General features: G+C 41.8%; 1 protein-coding gene across 1 annotated transcript; it reads right to left on the bottom strand.

Annotated features, from left to right (window-relative positions):
- Positions 1 to 374: 374 nt before the first annotated feature.
- Positions 375 to 12611, bottom strand: HEY2 (hes related family bHLH transcription factor with YRPW motif 2). The gene is made up of 5 exons (XM_055433409.2): positions 12397 to 12611; positions 10411 to 10489; positions 10195 to 10278; positions 7579 to 7660; positions 375 to 3523 (listed from the first exon to the last, which is right to left on the bottom strand). The coding sequence occupies exons 1-5, from the start codon at positions 12477 to 12479 to the stop codon at positions 2838 to 2840; spliced, it is 1014 nt and encodes a 337-aa protein (XP_055289384.2). The 5' UTR covers positions 12480 to 12611; the 3' UTR covers positions 375 to 2837.
- Between the last annotated feature and the right edge of the window lie 10071 nt (positions 12612 to 22682).

Genomic DNA, 22682 nt, shown 5'->3' on the forward strand with positions numbered 1-22682 from the left:
TTTTTTTTTCATTTTTCTTCCCCCATCAAAAATCCTTTGAGTTAACTTTGGGACCAACTTTTACCCAACTAAAAGCCACCAATAAATCAAACCCTAAAAGTTCTTTTTCCCTTAAACTTTAAAAACTTTTTTTTTTACTATTTTGGTAGTGAATGCTGAAAATTCCCACCCTTAAATGCAGAACACTGCTTTTACAGAACACTGAATCAGAGAGGGAAAACTCAATGATAAAGTTAATAGAATGAAATACGATGTAAAACTGAAGATGTAAAACACTGATCAAGAACCAATGAAATTTAAATGATTGAAATTACTAACAATTATCTTTAGGAATACTGACAACCCTCAGCAATTATGTAACATGTTGGCTGGCAAATATTTTAATCAACTAAACCGAAAAATAATAACCAATATCTAACTGGAAAGAAAACAGCATAAGGAAGAAAAAACAGGAAGAGAAAAAGATGAAAGAAGGAAGAGAGGATTTACTTTCAATATTTAATTCAAATTTTTAAAAATCCTGATCACTAAAAGTTTACAATCTACAAAAAGTTATTTGAATGCTGTCATTACAACAGGCACAGAATCAACTATTAGATCCTAAATCAAAATTATTTCTATGCCTGTTATCCACAAATCATGATCAAGAAACAAACTCCAAATACCACTAAACCCATTTTGTTGTTACCTAATCCCATCAGAGCTAACTGGCATAAAATAACCACAGAGCTTACAGACAAGGAACAAAGGTGATCTGTTTTGGCTCATTTTTTTCACCCACTTACAGAAAGGAAAAATAAATAAACTATATGCTTGATTTTTCAAAATAAAATTATTTAAGAGGTCTCCCACTTTTTACTTTAACTCTAAGCATAAGTGAATAAGAACATTAAAAAATTCTTCCCATGTTTGGCCCAATAGCTTCAGAAACTCTGAGATAGTCTAGTTTAGGCTTCATTGACGGAGGGATCCCTGCATAGCTTCTATAGCATCAAAAGAATCTTGAGGTAGGTACAGAGGATTTATCAACATATATATATATATATATATATATACACCTATCATGAATGCATGTGATGTTTTAAAAACACTCTATAAATATTTGAGTTACAAAACATATGACACAAACTTATTACCCTACGTTCAGTATACTATTATTTGACGTTTTGGTATTTGCACTTTTCCAAGAACTATGCTAAAAATAAAAGGCAGAGGAAACCAATCACTTCTTGCCTCCAAATGGTGTCATACTCACCTATACTTAATTGATTTACAAACTCAAATACCCGTTATTTTCAAGGCTGTGAATTATACCAAATGACTTAGAAAAAGAAAAGCCAAGGCTTAATTTGTTAGTGAAACAAGGCCTTTCTTTAAATTCCTGTAAACTTTCATTCTGCAAAGCAACTCATCCACATTAAAATGGTCAAAAAGGACTTCATTTAATTAGTGATATGTAGACTTTTGCATAGAAAAAGGTTACAAAGTAATGCATAGAAGACTAGGTACAGTAATTTTTAAAAGTATAATTTTGCATAATGTCTAACATTCTCATATGTTTATTGCTTTCTCCACACAGCAGAGAAATGAAGTGCATAATAATACATGCTGTGTCTTTGTCTTTCAAACATAAAATCTCATGTGCTCAATTTCAAAGTATTAAGAGATTATTTTGTCGTTAAACAAAACAAAAACAACAAAACCAAAACACATTATGTAGCACTAGTCTAGGCATGGACAAAAATAATTTATGTACATCCCACTGAATACATTCATCTTGATTTGGGATCAAATGCAATCACAAGCTTGACAAAGGACGTTTAAAAATCGTGGCTTTTCTCTAACCATCATTCTCTCCCTGCCTCATCACTTCCAGAAATGCAACTTCTCTCCAAAAGGTGACAGATTTTACATGTTATTGGGATGAAATCAAGAAGATAAATATGTAAAAACTGTCCAAATGGTACAGAATAAATTAAACTTTTACAACTGGAGAGTTTTCAAGTTGGCATGAGTCAGATAGCCTCTGGGGGCACATAGTAAGCAACTGCTTCTAGGTGCACTCTATAAATGCATGGTTTATATAAAGAAGCACCACGTTTTGAGTCATGAAAGAAAATGCCTGGGGGTTTGCAGGCAGGGCAGAAATGCTTGTTAATCTGAGCATTTATGTAATAATTGCTTACACTAATGCATTGCTAAATGTCACCACTTGGCAAGTCTGTACAAAGAAAGCAAACTAAGATAAAACTAGGACTTTCAACTTGAAAATTATTTTCATCAATCCTTTTGGCCAATAAAAACCTGCTGGTTTCAACAGAGTGCTCTTCTCTTGTACTGTACTAAAGTATCTGCAGCCTAATGCAGGACTTCTGTCCCTTATCCTTTCTTAACCCAACCGCTACATTCTTCTTTACTTGTGCAATGTTGTTTGTTCAAAAGAAAACTTTACTAGCTCAGGCACTTATGAAACACAAATATTTTTTCCCATCTAGTTTCAACAGAATTGAGTCAGGTCATTTTTCTTCCCCAATTCACACATCCTGATGCACTGCTGGATGGTATGGTCCGTATATTTTTCAGGAAACTTCTAAATGGAAACAAGTGTGAAGTTTTCAAAAGTTGCTGATGTCAAGTTACCAAATTGCCTTAAACCAAAACAGAGGGAAAAAAGATAATACCACATTTCCACTTGTGAGGTTTGTGTCTCAAACAGCTTGACTGTTGCTTTGGGGGTTTGCAGACATCTCTATGGCTACTTCCAGGGTTGCAGAGGTTTGAAGCTGACTCGGAAATGAAAGACATTCAGTTGCTACTGCGAGGAGTTCCGTGAAAACTTAAAAAGCTCCTACTTCAGTGCCCCAGGGTCGATAAGGTTTACTGTTTGTTCCACTGCCCGTCTGCTGAGGGCTGGACGTGGCTGATACCGACAAGGGCGGGCTGATGGCTGTGGCAGCTGCCACGGCGGCGGCTGCGTTTGGGGGGAGCATGGGGAAGGCCCCAGCGAAGGACAGAGGGAAGCTGTGCGCAGCTGCGGTGGCCGCCGCCGCGGCCGCGTGGACAGTGGCGGAGAGGGACAGCAGGGAAGTGGAGAGAGGCGGCACGCAGGGGGCGGCGCTGCCCGTCGAGGGCATCCGCAGGCCGGAATCCGCGTGGGCGAACGTGGCGGTGAGGAGGGCCGAGCCGTGGGCAGGGGGCACTTCCGAAGCGGTGGACAGGCGACAGGGCGTGGACTCCGAGGCGTGGAGCCCGCTGGGCTGCAGCAGGGCCGCCGGGAGGTGGTGGAAGGCCGCCGCCCAGTGGTGCGGGTGCAGCGGGTGGTGGTGGTGGGCCAGCGAGGAGGTCACGGCCGCCGCCTCCCGCTGCGAGGCGCACGAGCTGAGATGCGTGACCAGGCGCACGCGCAGCGGGTCGGAGGAGTCCAGGCCCTCCACGGAGCCCAGGTACCGCGCCACTTCCGTCAGGCACTCCCGGAATCCAATGCTCATGAAGTCCATGGCAAGGGCGTGCGCGTCAAAGTAGCCTACAAGGGGGTTGGAGCACAGTGCGGGCCAGGAGAGACAGCGAGGGAGACAGAACGATAACCATTACGAAGGGTAACCACCGACTACGTTGCACCCTCTCCTTCAGAGATTTAAGTACAACTAGCGATCCTTTCTGAAGATGCTGCCAGCTATTTATGGCCGTAAGTTTTGCAGACGTTAAGAAAGTGTACTTTGCAATTCACATGTGTGACAATTCTGGTAGTGCTATACACTATAGCTGTTCTTGCAACCAAATATCACAGTGGGGAGAAAAATTAAGAACATCTGTGTTTCAAACACTTCCAGAAAAACAAAAAAATAGTGTGTCTTTTGTATGGTGGCAGTGAAATTCTCTAGTAAACTTCTACAGCGGTATTACAGAGGACCAGTCTCTCGGTCTCTGTCACATGAGTTAGAGATTAAAGGGTTTATCGGAAACATCCTCACTCCCTTGGCATTTGTAGCAGAGATGTGAAAAGCATTCAAGCAGATTGTTAGAAATGTGCTAGAACTGCTTAATAAAGTCATACATGCTTCGTGGCCCATGGTGCTTTTTTTTTTTAATCAACAAAATGAAAACGCCATTTTTTGTAGGAAAAAATTTAAAGAAAGCAAAATGATTTTTTAAAATGTGGTACTAATTTGAAGGTCGGATTTTTCTATCAGGTGATGGACAGGGAGGCCTGGTGTGCTGTGATTCATGGGGTCCCAAAGAGTCGGACACGACTGAGCGACTGAACTGAACTGAACTGAATATGAGGCTCCTTGGCTGACATGAGGTTACTATAACTCCTAGTCTTCCTGAAGCTCAAATATAAATTTCTTTCATTGGTTAGCTTAGTTTAAGTTTTTTCTGGCATTTATTCAAGAAAAAAAATGTATGTTAATTATGTCAGTGTGTATGCATGTACCCCTACACATAAGGTTATTATCATAAAAATGGCTAAAGTCCATCACATTCATGAGGATCTCTTTTTCTCCAAAGATAATACATTAGAATAGAAAATAATAACATCTGACTAGTATCAGTGCCAATTTAGGGTACTGATAATAATCAGAGATTTGGGGAAATGTCACCACTTTGAATTAGTTACCTCTAGTATGTACAAACATATCCTTCCCAGATTTTTTTTTTTTCTCATTTGCAAGTTTTTTTTAAAAACAATTTTCAAATTAAAATTTAGTCTACTCACTTTGGGGATGTGTGTATATATAAATGACAAATATCACATTCAAACAAGGTTATTTTCATCTATTTTATAGATCAAAGTATTACCTGTTTCATTTATCATCTATTAACATTTAAACTAACTTATTCTATAGTTTGACTTTGGAAAAATAGTAGTCACAGCCTTCAAAGTCCAAGAGCTAGAATTCCAACAGAAACTTGGAAGTCCCAAAAAAGAAATCTGGGGAATAATATATACATTAAGATAGGTAACAGCACAAAGCTGAAATAAGACAATATTATGAAATGTGGACGATAGCAACACGTTATCATCCCAGGCCTGCAGCACAGTTAGCAATAAAGCTCCTGACATTAGGAGGTAAAGTTCTTCCTGAAGAAGATTCCCCCAAAGAAAGATTTCACATTAAGTGTCCTTAGGGTTCTCTGTAAGGCTTTGCAGACTTTTGACTTCCATGAGAGAAGGGAGGTAATCATCAGAGTAGACAGAGTCCAGAAACCCAGAGGGATCTAGAAATTTCGGTTACTCTAAATCTTCTCTAGAAACTACTGCCTTAGCAAAACAGACTAAAGAACAGATCAAAAGAATTGAACCCCAAGAGCTTCCAAGCATTTTCATGACTAGGCACAAAGTAATTGAAATTGGTGATTTGCTGGCTATATGTTGTTGCACATGGCTGAGTTCTCTATTGCATCTTAAGGCATATAAATTATATAATTCCTATTCTACTGCTGAATGCAGAGGGAAACCATGATGAGCAGCTGTTTCCTGTGACTGGCTCTTGGGCCAATAATAATAGCAGAGGGGTCCACACTACTGCCATCACTGCTCTATGGCCTTTAAGTGAGTAAACTCACAACAACATTGTGAAGTAAACACTCTCACTGTCCTCACTTTATAGATGAAGAAACTGAGCTTCAGAGAAGGTTAGTAACTTATCCAGGGTCACAGAGCTTAAAAAAAAAAAAATAGCAGAGCCAGGATTTGAAACCAGGCAACCTAATCGCAGAGTCTCTGCCCTTCGCCAGTACATTCTGAGGCCCCATAGTTGCTGGGAGTCTAACAACTTGTGCCCACACTGCCAGCTCCCCTCCCCGCAAGGCCCACACATTCTCTGCTGAGGTGACCTCTCTAATGACCGGGCAGCCAGACGACTTGTATGGAACTTGCTCGCAAATGTCTGTTCACAGACTATTTTGGGACGGATTTTAGGACCATTCAGGTAGCTGAGAATAGCAACCAAGATGGAACTCCGTTTTTATACTAAGGCATAAGAACAATATTACTCTTTAGAAGTATAGCTCATGCCAACTATTTGAAACGCTGATAAAAATTCTTAGCTTTACAGCTAACAGTGCCAAGAGAGGTAAAGCAATCAAACAGCTTTCCCCTGTAGCATCTCTAAGTCAATTGGTCTCCTAATATCTTGAGGGAGCACATGTAGAGACAGAATCATGGGGCTGCGGGAACCCTTGAGAATTCAGTGCTGCTGGTACAGGCCTCCCCGTGGAGCTCAGCACCTCTGTCTCAGTTTAAAGGTGGGGGCAGTGGCTAAGCTGGGCTAGATAACTGGCATCTACAATTTCATCCAGTTCTCTATTATGTAAGAATATTTGCATGCTTTGCGGAGGGTTACATTTTAATGAGAAGAAATCACAATTCCAAACCCATTCAGTATGTTTATTCATGCAGGATGGTTCCTTGACCAGGGACAACAGAGGGTAAGTCACACTGGGCTTGAGGGCATCCCTTTACCATAATCACCCTCCACCTGACACAGGTAGAAAGATGGTGATGCTCAGAGCTGATGTTCCACAGGTCCTCAGCTGGAGTTAAATACTGAAATACTTGGGCACCAATTGGTAAACAGCTATTTCTCTCCAGTGCCCTGCTTCTGCCCTGATCTAGGGGAAACTCTGGTGCTCTGCACTAAAAGGCTAATGCTGAACAGAGAGAAGCCTCTAGGGTGTAGCTGCAGGGCTTAGTTTTTCTGGTACCCTCTCCTCAGCCAGTTATCAAATATACGAACTAGCACCCTTGGGTAAGACGAATACTGAAGGCCTTCTTGAGGGTGAAAAAGATACAATGGGCAAAATCAAGTCTGAGTGATATGTGAGAAGTAAGATAATGAAATCTGAATGAATCAGCGTTCAGGATCTCAAGTCCATTTATACCATGAAGTGAGGGTCCATCCCTGAGACCCCTGTACTATTCTTCCCTAAATCACTATCTGGTACAAAAGACATCTCTCCGTGGCACTGGGCCAGGGCACCTGCTCCTGTTTGCTCTCTGCAGGAATGACTGTTCCATCAGTGGTTTCCAGGTCAGAGATTCACTACCTAAACTTCAAATGCGCTGTGTGGTCTAAATCCAAGACCAATCAGACTCTGAAAACAACAATGAAAATTCACTTCTTTTGGAATAGGTGCATGATACTGAATCCCAGCCTTGATTTAATGGGTGGAGAGGAGGACGGTGGGGGAGGAAAAGAAGAAGAGAAAAAGATTGCCTCTAACCTCCTGTTTATGTTTGGATGTTTGCGTGTTTGTTTTGTCTTTGGTACAAATTCCAGCATGCACTTCTGAAAGTCCCAAACAAATCTCGGACCAGGCTGCTGTGAATGAAGCCTTACTCCCACAGTACTATGAAAGCAAACACAAGCCCAGGGTCAAGTGCTTCTTTTGTTCCAGAAGTTCTTTCCCACGAGTTCAATCCTGCCATTAGCATTGATTTCCACGGCTTTAATCTGGGACCTCCTATCTCAGCTTGTTAAAGAACTGTTCAACTATGACTTCCTTACAATCTTAAGGAGAAAAAAAAGAAAAGAGAAAGGCAGAAAGCGGGGTGGAATGAAGTCACCGCCTTACCTTTACCCCCGGTTGCCTGCAGCATCTTTAAGTGATCTACTGTCATTTGAAGTATTTCAGCTTTTTCTAACTTTGCAGATCCCTGAATAAACAAATAATGAAGTCTCATAAATCCTATGGAAACAAATTTGGAACAATTTATCCTGAATGTTCATTTTCCCTCCCACTAAGGAATTCTCAGTTTAATTTTTTCAACCAGAAAAAAAATCTGAACTCCTTCCAAATTTCACATGAAGACACTAATTATGTCACACCTAGTGACAGATATTTGCCATTTTAACTCTTAAAGAATAAAAGGCGTGATAAGTAATTTTTAATCACAAAAACAATTACACTCCAAGATCACTCCACCCAAACTATTACAACTGCAAAATTCTCAAACTTTGCATCAATCTCTGCCCTGGTTAATAATATACTTTATTAAGCGATATATAATAGTCTTTCCTGGTGGCTCAGACGGTAAAGAATCAACCTGCAATATGGGAGACCCGGGTTTGATTCCTGGGTGGGGCAGATCCCCTGGAGGAGGGCATGGCTACCCACTCCAGTATCTTTGCCTAGAGAATTCCATGGACAGAGGAGCCTGGCGAGCTACAGTTGATGGGGTCACAGAGTTGGACACAACTGAGCAACTAACACTATAGGGCAACTGACACTTAAGTCTGGATCAGTTGAATCCAACTCTGGAGGAAAAGGAGATAGGATCTCAGCAAATTATTGTTAAAAGCATATTTTTCAAAAATAGAATTCTAAGGTGCCTTTAAGGTAATTCATACTACACTACTGTAAGTAGAACCAAAAGTGCAAAAGGGAGACTTTCAAAGTTTTTTTTCCTCCAATAACTACCAGCAGGTGTCACTGTAAATTCCAAGATCATAAACAAGGAAGCATAATCTACCTCTTTATCTAGTAAGCATCAAAAATGCTTAAGGATATCTGAACGCTTTAAAACGGCTCTTAATAAAACTGTCTTGGAAATATATTTTATGCCCATTCCCCCATTTTAAGGCACCTCTGGAAACCAACTGGAACACAAATGTGCCACTTGAAGCTGTCTCAGAGGGCTGTGGGTGGCTTCTAATTTCTTGGAAGAGCTAAATAATTAAATCAGTATGTTTTCTTGAAAAGGAAACTGAAGTTTATTTCAGGTTCCTATGCTTTACTTGTTTTGTGAAAATTGTCAGCACCAAGTGCATGGTGAGAGTGCCAGAGTTATTTAAACTGCTCAAAAGAACACTCTTCTAATCATATTGTGACACAGCCAGCTCACCAGGGTTGGTCGCCAAGCTCAGCAAATGGGAAAGCCTGTGTTTATGGTAACTAACTGCCAAACTACTGAGGTCTGCTTTTAAGGTTTAAGTCGACAGTTAAGGGGGGGAAAAATCTAACAACCCTCCCTCCTTCCCCCAAAATCACTGAACTGTTCCTCATAACTGTCGACATTTCAGTACTGAAAGTAAAAAATGTCATTGATTACTGCTATTTTCATTTTCAGCGTGTTGTGGGAAATGCTACTAATCAAAACTACAACTTGCCCATTATATTTAGCTTATCAGTTTTAGCATACAGAGTGGGTGCCTTTTTTCTTTTAAAAATGTATAATCAATAACATACGACACCTTGTACTTCTGTCCATGTTCAATTTTTCGTGAAGATGAACAGAAGTTTCAGTGAAAGTGACTAATAACAAAACTGTAGTTTCTGGATAATTTCCAAGGACTTTGTGGGGCTTGCTTTATAATGTTTGTGGTTCATGAAACAACAAAGTGGAATAAACAAACAATGGATGTCTTATGTCCTATTTGAAGTTAATTGAAAGTATAACATCTTCAACAAGGGTATGATGCCATGCTGTTTGAAAGATGCTGTTAAAAATCTGAACGTCAACCATGGAGGCCGAGGGAAAACCACAACTTTTCCAAAATGACAGAGGAAGATTTAAACATTTGGCTTCCTACTTTATCAAGTGTGCAAAATATCTTTTCCTTTTTCTTTCTTTTTTTTGGTAAAGAAACACTTGAATTCTGAAAAGGGGAATTTATGGCCAGTTTGACTTTTACCAAACTTTCACAAATATGCTTCAAAATAAACATGATTCTATTAACCCAGGGATTAAAAATGAAACCAAGTGGTTTGGTAAATAAATTTTGTTAGTACTATTATTTAGGAAATAGAACGAGAGATGTTACTTCCTTGGCTTTGGCTTTTTTTTTTTTTTTAATAAAAAGCTTACTTAAAAGAATAGCTAAAAATAGTTTGAGACAAAAAATGAAATTTCACATAGATATCTTTTTTGTTTTTGTTTAAGAAGTCTACTACATACAGCTCGGTTTTAAACCACTACTGGTATTCATAGAAAGAACAGAGAAAGCATGAACATGTTACCCTGAAGGGGAAAATAAGCTAGAGAATGGAAATGTTTTTCAACTTCATGATGGATTATGTTTTTAATAGTTTTGCCACAACAAAGCATTTTATTGAAATAGCTGCTGTGTGCCAGATCAGGGCACATACACCATTATTTTAATGAGCTTTAACAAGAACCCACATTCCCAGATGAGAGAATCAGATTTTTTGAGCTCTTTAGTGGGATGGTCAGGGGTGGGGGCAGCTTACTTGTTTTTCAAAAGCGGTTGGCACCAGTCGTCTCAATTCAGATAAACTGTTATTTATCCGATCTCGACGCCTTTTCTCTATTATCTATCCCCAAAAAGCAAAACAACAACAAAAATTTATGAATACACAGATGATAAAATGATTCATAATGGAAAAATACAACTGCTACACGTTAGGCAGGATTACAGGAAACGAAAAAAATTAAGAATCACATACCCCTCTCCTTTTCTTTCTTGCCATAATCTGAGATGTTGTTGTTGGCGAATTCGACCTAATCACAGAACTAGTACTTTGCCTACAAGATAAGAAGAGTTTGTCAGGTGCTGTATGAACATAACAACTGTTTCTTCTGGGTGCTTGAAGGCACCCACGAAATAATTCAGAGAGAGAGCATAGTTCAGATCAGTGTTATTTTATTCTTAATTCTTAACAAACTTTGTTTTCAGCCCTTTCATATCTTTTCAGGAAAGAATCACGCCATTTTTTCTTTTAATGAGTAATCCAGATGCCAAATCTACTGGCAGAAATCATCTCTAAAGTTTTATTGGTCTCCCAATGAAATAATTATGGGCAGTCAGGGTGAGAAGTTAGATATTAGTACTTCCTAGTTCCACTCATAAATGTTTCTTAAAAGTCAGCTAATCTCTAATAGCATCCCTCCTCCTCCCTGAGGTCAGAACAACTAAACAAAGCAATGCTATTGTAAAATAAAGACCATGTTTAGCAGTATTATCAAACAGATATATAGTCACCGTATGTCAAACTGCTGTCCCTAGATGCAGTCTTTCAGATAAACAGAAGTTACTATTTCAAAACTCCAATTAGTCATACAGGAAAAAAAAAAAAAGACAAATTCAATGTTTTCTGTGTCAATTTTCCAAAAGAATGACCCCAAATTAACTATGCCACCAATAGAAAAATTAAAATTAGATCAACTATTAGGTAAATATTTTACTTTGAAAATGGAACTCTGGGTGAGTATCCCTCAGCCTTCAATGTAAGCTTAAAACTCTGAGTTGTAACCCATCTTGAGTTTGCTAATAAAATACTTTGTATCAAAAATTCAATCAAATCACTACAATGTCACATAATTTTTTATGATACATTCTAGTTGGTAACTGTTTCTCTTCATAACTCATGGATACTCTGCTTTTTCATGTTCTCAAATTCTCCAGGTTCCTGTTATTTGTTCTTTCATTTTAGAAATGTTGCACACACCAGGTTCTTATTACCTCACCTTCTCACTTCTGGATCTTATTTCTGAATCAACTGTTCCTCTCATTCCCACCCCTTCTCAACTGGTTTCACCTTTCACACGTCTTTTGTTTTTCAGATCTCTTTTTTTTTTAAGATGACACAACAACACTTTAATAATTATAAGATACTTTGGAAACAATATTTCAAGTAAATATCTTTGCTTCTGCTGATTCCAAGCTAAGGTCTGTACATGTTAGAATAATATTGAAAGAAAACTAGTTTTCCAAAGGTACAAAGAATTTTACTCTTGAGTGACAGCTGCAGATAAATAATTAAGGTGCTTCTGGGGATGCCAATTAGAAGCAATTATCATTTGACCCGCCTTGGCACTAAAACGCCTCCATAACCTCTGTCACTGCAGAATGGAGGTCTGGTTTCTGTGATCACGACCCCGATCTTTTCCAGACTTAGGAATAAGTAGTAAGAGAGAAGATGCCCGAAAGACTTGTCACTCACACCTCCGTCAACCAAATTACACTCGACCAACCTGGAAATCTCAACCTACTTAGCCTTGCCGTAGCAAATTGCTTTAATTTCTCCAAAAAGCAAGTCATCTTTTAAAAATTAAAACAATCTTTCCCCCCCACCTCTCTCCTCCTGGCCCATTTTGAAAGTGCTCCCCAATGCAGTTTCGGTGGCGGGGGCGTCGCGGGTCGCCCGGACGTGCCAGTCCGCGTGCCCAGCGCTGACAGCCGGGGGACCCTGCACACCTCCAGCCGCGTCCCCCGTCTTCTCGCCCCACCCCTCGAGTGCAAACCCACATGCCTCGCCCCACCCCAACACGCGCTCCGCGAGCGCCCACCACTCAGAAGCATTCCAGGCAAAACTTTCCCCCGCTCGGCTAGAAGGCGGCGGCGAAGAACCTCGGGACGTCCAAAGAGCCACTGGCACACAAAGCTCCCGATGCCTCGCGCTCCGGACAGCTCCCGCCCAGCCCGCGCTCACCCCGAGTAATTGTTCTCGCTCCCCACGTCGATGGTCTCGTCCATGTCGCTCTCAGAGGTCGTCTCCTCGCAAGGGCGCTTCATCGCGGAGAAGACCGCGCGGGGCGCAGCCGGGCCGGAGCCGCGGACGCCGAGCGGGACGCAGCGCCCTCCCTGCCTGCCTCCTCCCGCCCGCCCTCCCTGGGCCCCGGCAGGCGCGGCTCCGGCGGCGGCGCGGTCGGCTCCTCGCGGCTCTTTCCCACGCCGCAGCCCAGCTCGGCCGCAAGAGCCGGCGCCGGCCACGCCTCCCTCCCCGCGCGGGCGGGGCCCCCTCGCCCGCCACCCGCGCGCAGGCCCCCGCCCGCTCCGCCGGGCACCGCCTCCCCGGGGCCTGCGTGGCCTGGGATTGGCTGAGGCGGAGGGGCGGGGCCGCGCGGGCCAATGCGGGCCGCGCAGCTCGGGCTCGAGGCGTGGGAACGCCGCAGCGCCTCGGCGGCCCGGGAGCTGAGCGCGGGTTGGGAGGCGCCGCGGCGAGCGGGAGCGCGAAGTTGCTAACCCTAGATAGGGAGGCGCGCGGACGTGGGCACGGGCGCCGGCGCGGGCGCGGCGGGGGCGGGCCGGAGAGGGGCGGGCTCTGGACCTCGGGTTTTGGCGCTCCTCCGCACCCCGCCGTCTGCCCGTGAAGTTTCAGCCCTGTGTTTAAAGAATAACCCCAAGCGCGTGGCTGAGTGTGAGCGAACGTGTGTGACGTCGGGAGGCGCCGTGGCTTAACCGAACCGCCCTACTCGACTGTCCCTTGTCTGGACCAAAACTGCTGACTGATTGACCCTGGCGGTCACATTTGCCCTCTGGGGTTTTTGGAAACCCTAAATCAAAGTTGCTTTTCTCCCTGGCAACTCGCACGGCTGCTTCCGCGGCCTCTGGGCCGAGAACAGATAAGGACGCGAGTTTCCCCGACCAGGTACTTAAAACCGCTGGTGGTCGGAGGGTCTGAGAGGCCACCAAACGATTTTCGATTTGCTCTGAATCAGTTCTTTCCATTTGGCCACCCGGGCTGTAGGTTGTAGATAATAGATCCCGCTGAGTAGACCTTGGGTCGGAGTTGTGTCTACTCTGGTGACAGGAAGGACAAATCAATGGTGCGGGTATTTTAGGACACAAATTTAGTAGTTTTTTCAGGTTCGAGTTTTTCGGGCTTAGATGATCCAGATAATTGCAATTCTCCACAGTCTCTGGTTTGGGTAGTCACAGCGGTAGAGTTAATTAGAATACCTACGTGAAAGAAAAGAAGAAAAATCGGGCTTGGAAACTTGTTTTATAAAAGACGAATTCGTGTCCAGTTTTTTTGTGCAGTGGACAGCGTGGGTTGTATACCATTCTAGATGTGCCCTCAAAACACGTTTTCAAGCTGCTCTTTCTCTCCATGATCTGAAGTAGTATCTTTGGAACCGGCGGCTACGCGGCTGTGTCTGCGAGGGCAGCCGGAGTCGGTTTGCCCGCCCCGGGGCCGCGGTACCGGGAGGCTTGCGCCGGGTCGGTCGGGGTCAAGCCGAGACTGCAGTCATCGCGTCCGGGCAGCTGTGCTAAGTGCGGAAAAGCCTCTGAGAAAGAGGCGTCAATCAATCGCCAGAAGCCTGCGCCACGGCGGGATTCTTATTTTTCTGGGGATCTGCTTAGGGTGTCCCTCTCACATTGCATTCTCTCTCCTCACACAAGACCGGCGCGGGGCGGGGAAGAGAAAAGGAAGGGCCGCGACTTGAGAAGGCCGAGCCCGGGCGGGAGCTGGGCAGGCGGGGAGCGAGAAGGACCTGCAGTCCGTGGGTTAAGCCCTCGTTAAACCACAAAACCCCTTCCCCACAAGCCCTCGTCTCTTTTGTGCGGTCCCCACCGCGGCGCCTGCAATAACCGTGTGAACAGAAACCCGAAACGTTCCATTCTGACTTCTGAAACTTAACACCCGGCAAAGCACACAGTCTCGGGGAGGTGTGGGGTGGAGGGGGCAGGCCGGGCGGGGCCTGATGGGGCTGGACCGGGTCAACTCGGGGCCGCGGGGGACGGTGACCCCCCAGCTCGGCTGTGGGCTTCTGTTCTGTGCGGGTCTCCCGGCCTTTGCTTCGCTGCCGCTCGGCTGCCCGAGCCCGCTGCGGGGAGCCGAGCGGACTCGCGTCCCTCCGGCTCCGACCTCCCCCGACGCCACTCGGCTCCCGGTCCTCCAAAGCCCCTCTAGGATGAGCGGGTGTGCGCGGGTGGCCAATCGCTCCTCCCCGGCGGGTGCGCCCGAATCCAGTCTGCACAGGCCACTGGGGCACACATCCTCTCCGACCTGCGAACTCAGCCTTCGCAAGCTTCAGCGAAGGCTGCGCATTTTTCTCAAAGTGAATGCCTACAGGTGCCATTAACCTTGCCCACGCGATCAAATTAGCCGGGGCTTCCAAACGCCCGGGGGGCAAAATCGTCATTGAAAAAAAAAGTTCTTTCTCTCTATACGGCTGCATTTAATTATAATAATTGCGAAAAATTGCAAAGAGGGAAATGACTGACTTGCAATAAAGTTGCAACTGGTTAAAGTTTTTCCGTATTTGTCTTTGAAGACTTAACCACTGTACCCATGTTATAAAGAAAACTATGGCAAGGACGTTCGAAATGCACACGCGGATTTAATGTCACTTAGAAATACTTTTAAAACCAAAGAGGGTCGTGTTTTAAAAGCGTTTGGAACAGTGTCTGGTATATGGTACGCGCTGTATACATCTGCTAAATAAACATGAATGCTTAAGGCAAAAGACCTCGGCGTTTTGCACATGATCAAATTAATAATATGATCACTTATTTGCAACATACTTAATCGTAATTAGGCAGCAAGAGATTTTTCAATTAGGTCTTTTATTCCCCTTAAGTATCCTATTTGCCTATCCCCTAGTTAGGCGCCCTAACACTGAAAGAGCTTCTCGGGTCAGAGGAAGAAACAGAGATGCCTTAAAACACACTTAAAAACGGTGAATTGTCGCGAGTCGGGAGGTGGCGGGGAGCGGGCCAAGGTGTAGGGGTGGCGTCTTCGGAGAGAAAGAAAAAAGAATGAGAAAACCGCGGAATTTCAAGCCTCATCGCTCCTCAGCGACATCCTTTTCAGCGAAAGTTGGTTAAAGGCTTAGTTAAGAACCCCGGCAGAAGAAAAGATGTCCGCGCGCAGAGCAAACTGCAGTTCGTTCCTTTTCAAAGATTTGTACAATGAGATAATTAGACCGAAAGATGTGAGGAACTTCCCTACAAAAGAAATGCCATTAGGAAAGAAAGGCCAGAAAGACAAGTCTGAACGAAACGGAGGAGGGGAGACTCAGCTGCCTTCTCGAAATTGGCCCTCTCGTCCCTTTTTGTCCTTCTGTGATTCAGCTCACTTAATGACGTGAGTGAGATGTCCAATGCCGACATCTGGAAACATCAGACTCAGTGGTACCCATCCTCCCCAAGTCTTCCCTCAACCATTTAATATAAAGTTGCAGTTTTTGCACCTATATACCCCTGGCCACCTTGACCCTGTTATTTCTTGTCCCACAAAATTTGAGTCGTTGCATAAATTAATGAAGTGTTTACTTTGCAGCATCCTAAAATTCTTCTTGCAGCATTTTTTGGGAAGGGATCTGGGATCTTTTTTTATTCTTGGTCTGCTTTTTTCCTCATTAAAGCCCTCAGATTTTTCAAGATCAGTGGTCATACTTCCTTATTTGTTGATTCTCTGAATCCTTTGAGAGGCTGCTTACAGTTAATTAAAAAGTGTCAGCCACTCCAGCGTTTGGGTTCACTAGAAAGTCGCTAAGGCATGGCACACTTTTAAAAAATGTTTTAGTTTAACTTCTTACTGAAATACAAACAACTCTGTCATTTAAAGACCCTTGTGTTAGTCTGAGAAGGCTAAGTGTACATAGTTCAAATTGAGAAGTCTAATATTTTGCCTTTCGGGAATTATAATTATTTAACAGCTTTCTCTTGCAAATGGAAGACAAGCAGGTTGTGTAGACGTGCGTGCTAGTGTATTTGCAATTGTTGGGGCAGGTGACCCACATCTCCAGGCAGCCTTGCTGGGCTGGCTTCTTTGACTACAGGTTATTGTGAGCTGGCAACACTGTATAGTGTGTGAGAACGCTGCACCCTGAGAGTGAAGGCCAAGGGCAAGATCCTTGTAAATTTCAATAGCTTTTCCAACATCAGGCCAGCAGCAGGCAGGCCACCTTAGGGTCAGTGTGCAAGCTGGTAGAGCAAAACAAAGCTGAAAACAAGGGCAAATTTAGGCCCACCAACCTTGAAGTCATCTCTAAAAAGGAACTGCTTTACCAGTTAACAGTGATACTTGCCTGGTTAGCCACAAAAAGTGCATTGTATTCCTTGGTTTGACCCAGTACGTACTGGTTATTTGTTACATCAGAAGTTTTAAGGTAGGGAGTCTTAAGACCCAAAATCCCCTTTCTTGGGAGTTAGAATGTTTAAGTTGATCTGTTATTAAGGAGCAATTTATTTAAAAACTTTTATTTCATGAGTGATATTATTAGTACTTAGCACATGTCCGAGTATAAAGGCTGGTTTTATTCGAGGACCTTTGAAAAGAGGGTTTTATAATTAAGTAACCAGTTTTCCATATCCCTGAAAGCAACAATCAAAAGATAACTATACTGACTGTATTAACTTCTTCTTTGTGAGGGTTAGCTTAATGTTGGCAGGCTTTTCTTGTAAGAAAATTCTTTTAAATTTTCATTTTCTTGAAGTTGGTTTGACTGACAAATTTTTCCTCTCATGAATACAGTAAGAAATATTCACTCCTCTCATGGACATCATTTTTTAACTAACTGCATCTCCATCCTGTAGACTAGAACAGTGCCTGACACCTAATGGACGCACAATAAATGGTTTGGAATGAATTTCTAATTGAAATGAATGAATTCTTGGCTTCTTTCCATATATATAATCTATTAGATACATCAGAATAGTAAAATGGAAATAAACAACTGTGAAGTGAAAAATCATGAAAAAAAATGATGAGAATATATTTAAATATGAGCAGGAAAGCATTCATTATGATGGACCATTAGTTCAGCCCTGAGCTTCCTGGCAGCCAAGTCAGAAAGGGAAACAGTGAGTTTTCTAATTCTTATAATCAGAGAAGAGAAAGCATATTATGTGTCAAAGAAAACTTTATCCAAATGCTAAATTCTAAAACAACTACATAATTGCTTTGTTCACAGGTTTTAAGATTTAATTTTGTTGAGAACAATTATTTTCTGTATCTAAAATTCTTCCCCAAGTATCTACATTAATTATTACATGAACATTCATATGATATATAAATGAAGACAATAGTTTATCTCCTACTAGCTGAATAAGTCATTTTCTATGCTCTCAAGTTTAATAAAGTGAGATTAATAGGACCAGTGCCTCACAAAGTTATGAAAATATGGATTCTCCATAGGAAAATTTCAGTTTTAGAAAAAATTAAATCAAAGATTCCTGGATCTGGTTGGTTGGTATTACTTGATAAAAGTGAAAGAGAGTCTACAGATTTCTGAAATAGCAAGTCCTATGGAAAATTTTAGGACTAAAAGCATTTCCCACTAGAATGCAGACCACGTATATTTTTCTTCACACTTTTATTAGAATATAAATTAGATGTGTGCACATTTAGGCCCTTATCTGTTTATTTTTAAATTGATAGAGAATTTATGGGGAAAGCCCCTTACAGACTGAAATAAGAAGTTGCTAATTTTAGATTTATTTTGGAAGAATACAGGCTATTTTTGGACCTTCATGCTTTGTAAGCCTATTGAAGTAATATTTTACATGAAACATAGAAAATAGCAAGTTTTGGCATCTATTGGTTGAGGGGACATCACCAAAGTTTTTTCTTCTTTTTCTGATTTTAGCCTTTAAAATAATTTAAAAATGCTATAATGTATTGGTAACATATGACTAAAATTTTTTAGAGGTAGATTTTGGTTTTAAGTAATAGCTCATTCTATTCCCAGGAAATGAGTAAAGAAAATAACAGTTCTGTGAGCAACTGCAGTATTCATCAGGGCAATGCAATCTGTCTGGAAGCAAAGGCCATGGTGCTTAGTAGAGAGCAACCTTGCTCAACTACAGCATGAAGAAGGGCTGTGTACTGCCTTGAATATGCGAGAAAAGTGCACGAAATGTACATTTCCATAGCACTTTGAATCTGAGAATCCTAGGGCTTTATTGAATCGCGAATCTAAACTCACAGCACTGCAACACTTGTCAAGGCCGGCTATCAGGATTTCGCTAGAATAACAGTCTCAGTAGGAACATAAATAGAGTCTGAAAATAGTAGACCAAGTTATGGATAGAAAACAGAAAACCAATATAAAGGATGTATGTGGGAGCATATGTATCTATCTACATACAAATGGATAGATAGAAGTGTCTCTATGTTACACAGAGATTCTTCTAAGTATCTCTATATTACACATTCTTCTAAGTATCTCTATATTATACAGAGATTCATCTATCTACCAATTGTATATAAATAGACAGATACATATATTCCTACGTACTTTGTTTATATTGATTTTCTGTTTTCTATCCATAACTTGGTCTTCTATTTTTAAAAATAGCTGCTGAGACTGTGCAGGGATCTCAGCTTGGTGCTTTGTGGTGATCTAGAGGGGTGGGGTCGGAGAAGGCAATGGCAAGCCACTCCAGTACTCTTGCCTGGAAAATCCCATGGATGGAGGAGCCTGGTAGGCTGCAGTCCGTGGGGTCGTTATGGGTTGGACACGACTGAGCGACTTCACTTTCACTTTTCACTTTCACACATTGGAGAAGGAAATGGCAACCCACTCCAGTGTTCTTGCCTGGAGAATCCTAGGGACAGGGGAGCCTGGTGGGCTTCTGTCTATGGGGTCACGCAGAGTCGGACACGACTGAAGTGACTTAGCAGCAGCAGCAGAGGGGTGGGGTGAGGGTAGGGTAGGAGGGAGGTTCAAGAGGGAGGGGATGTGTGTATACTTACAGCTGATTCATTCCATTGTACAACAGAAATGAGCACAACAATGTAGACCAATTATACCCCAATAAATATTATCTCTCTATATATACAGATATAAAAGGTGCAAAATAAAGTTTTTTTTTAATTGACATGATTTCATTGTTAACTTATAAATGTCTATGGTAATAATCTGGCAATGACCAGTAGCTCACGTCACAGGAAAATGTTGCATTTTGTAATTAAACCACTATTTGTAACACGATATTTACAAACTATGTATTTTTGTGTGTATTTTCTGCACTTTAAAAAATTACATTTGCTGTATTCCAGTTGATATTTTAGATATTGAATTTTTAAAAAAATTTTATTGTCTACATTTCAAGTGTTTCCTTATATAATTTATAGTTTATTTATTTTTGGCTGGGGGGGGATCGTCATTGCTGTACCAGCTTTTCTTTAGTTGTGAGCAGGAGTTACTCTCCTGTTGCGGTGCATGGACTTCTCATTGCAGTGGCGTCTCTTGTTGCAGAGCACGGGCTCTAGGATGAGAGGGCTTCAGGAGTTGTGGTTCCCAGCTCTCGAGCACAGTCTCAATAGTTGTGGCACACAGGTTTAATTGCTCTGTGGCATGTGGGGTCTTCCCGGCATGTGTATTAGTCACTCAGTCATGTCCAACTCTTTGTGACCCCATGGACTGCAGCCCTCCAGGCTCCTCTGTCCATGGAGATTCTCCAGGCAAGAATACTGGAGTGGGTTGCCATGCCCTCCTCCAAGGGATCTTCCCAACCCAGGGATCGAACCCAGGTGTCCAGCATTGCAGGTGGATTCTTTATCTTTTGAGCCACCAGGGAAGTCTGGGTCAAGGATCAAACTCATGTTTCCTGCATTAGCAGGCAGATTCTTTACTACTGAGCCACCAGTGAAGCCCTTCATTATGTAATTTAAAAAATGTAGATCCTTAGAAAAGTAGTAGTTGAGCCTCTTGGTGCAAAGTTATGTTAAAGGGTTTTGTTGTGTTAAATGGTTGGGAGAGTGATTCTTTCTGGCATTCAGGTGAACAACTGAAGAACCGTGTTCTCTTTACATGAACCCATGAAATATTGATAAATAACTATATTTGCATGCATAGCTTCTAGTTAAGAGAATAAAGATTTGAGCAAGATTTAAAATGGAAACATACTAACCATAAATTTATTTGTGTGTGTCTATGTGAATTGAGAAAAGCTTATCTATACTTTAATTTTAGCAAAGAAACTCTTTATTTTCATTGAAAACTGTAGTTTGAGAACTAGTACATTAGGAACATCACAGTGGGGACTAAATAAACAGAATTGTGGGAGGAAATAATCTGAAAGTAAAGCCAAGGAGATTATAGACCGAGATTGCTGACAGAACTATTAGTGTGTGTACTTGAAACGAATAAGGCTAACTCATTAGTCATGGCCTGATTTTTCAGACTATGCCTCTCATAATTGGTCTCATAATTTGTTCTCATTTCCAGGCCACTAAATGTTGAACATCCACTTCGAGTGATGCTCTCTGTTAAGCAGTGTGGATGCTACCTGGTGAATAAGCCTCTAGTCCTGCTCTCAGGAAAGCGCAAGGGAAATAACACAGGTGTCTAAACACAAACAGCTGTTACCAAGATGGGATGCAGTCAAGGCCAAAGAAAAAGGAAAACCGCATGCTATGGGCACAAAGTGAAAGAAGATTCATTTTTAAAGGGAGATCGAATCAGTGTCTGTGCCAGATTTTTTGTATAAGATTAAGGGCAGCAACCCCATTGGAAGGGTGGGAGTGGCCCAAGGACTTTGGTGTTCAATTTCCATTTATGTAACAATCACAGTCTTCTTAGTTACATGTTGTATTTATTGAGATGTCTTTGTGTAGCTGTTAAACATTGCGAGAAGCAGAGGTTTCTAAGCCCTCATCTATCCTTTGGTGCAATCATGAGATTAAGGGAGAAAATGAAAAGAGCCTTGAGGGGTTTGCAGAATAGCTACAGTCACAAATACAGTCTCATGGAGAGGGATCAGAATCGCCCAGACACCTGAAGAGTGCAAGCGATTAGATTTTTAGGGGAAGATGGATGATTCTCTGCTGACGTGAGAGATAAGGAGGAAAGTGGGTGGAAGGGAAAGAGTTGTTTGGGGAAATGAATTAGGCTGTAGCCAAATCATGGTGGAGCTTGCATGCCAAATGGGTGTCTTGACGTCATTTGAGAGGCACTAGAGGATTTTAAGAGAAGTGATACATTTAGAGCTATAATTCATTAGATTGATCCAGTCAAGTCTGTTCCTTGGTTTAGTTGTCACTAATTTGTGTTGAAAACATTATAATAGAAGAAAAACTCCAGGGTGGTTTGCCCTCATAAATGGAATTCTTCATCTTTGTTTCTCAGTGCAAGTCATTTAGCCACCAAAGAACAATGTCAGATAGGACTGTTAACTCAGTCCTTGGGAAACTCATTGCTTTTTATTGGGTTCTTTGGGTTTATTTAATATGTCCTGATTTGGATGAAAGAACATGTTCACTACCTGTTTTGCGGAGTATTCACAGAATTATGCCAGGACTTGCATGTCAATATTTATACATTTGTTTTACAATCTGTCATGTCATAATTAAAATAGCACACTGTTAAACTCTCAAGGATTAAGAGAACTTTCTAAAGTGAGGTTTCAGCTTCATTGACTTCAAAACAACACATCACATGAAAGTTGCTAGCTATTTTAGATTTATACAGATTGAATACTTTCAGTGAAAGATTGAGTCAAATACTTTCCTGCTACTTTCTTGCTGAAGGAGAGAAATAGGTTGTAGTTACATTTCTAGAGGATGACAGAAACAAATATTCAAGGATGTTACAACTTGAGTTTTGATTAACAATTTTTTAGACTAGTAAAATTCCATCCTTCCCTGAGAAGCCTTGTTGAAATGAAAGTAACTTGTATTTAAATATTGGATATGTTATCAGTAAACAGCAATGATGTTTGTTTAAGAAATGCAAGAGAGTCTTAACATTGTGATTTTCTTTTAGTCACTTCATTGCAGATGAGAATAAAACAAAGTTCCTATTAGTGGACAAAGGTTAGCAAGGTAGGATTCTCTTTGAAATTGAATGAGAGCAGAGAACGTGAAGTGCAGAGACTTGTCTTCAGATAATATTTCACATTCAACTTCAGGCCACTGAACAAACATCTAGTGTACTCGTTAGGAAATTCAAAAGCAATTTGACATCTAATTTTTGCCCTTGGAGAGTTGACTAGTTACAGAATACATTAATGATGTGAATAACTGCCATTTATCAAATGCTT

The sequence above is a fragment of the Moschus berezovskii genome, chromosome 10 (assembly GCF_049115385.1).
Source record: "Moschus berezovskii isolate FMDL1 chromosome 10, NW_MosBer_1.0, whole genome shotgun sequence".
Lineage (NCBI taxonomy): Eukaryota > Metazoa > Chordata > Mammalia > Artiodactyla > Moschidae > Moschus > Moschus berezovskii.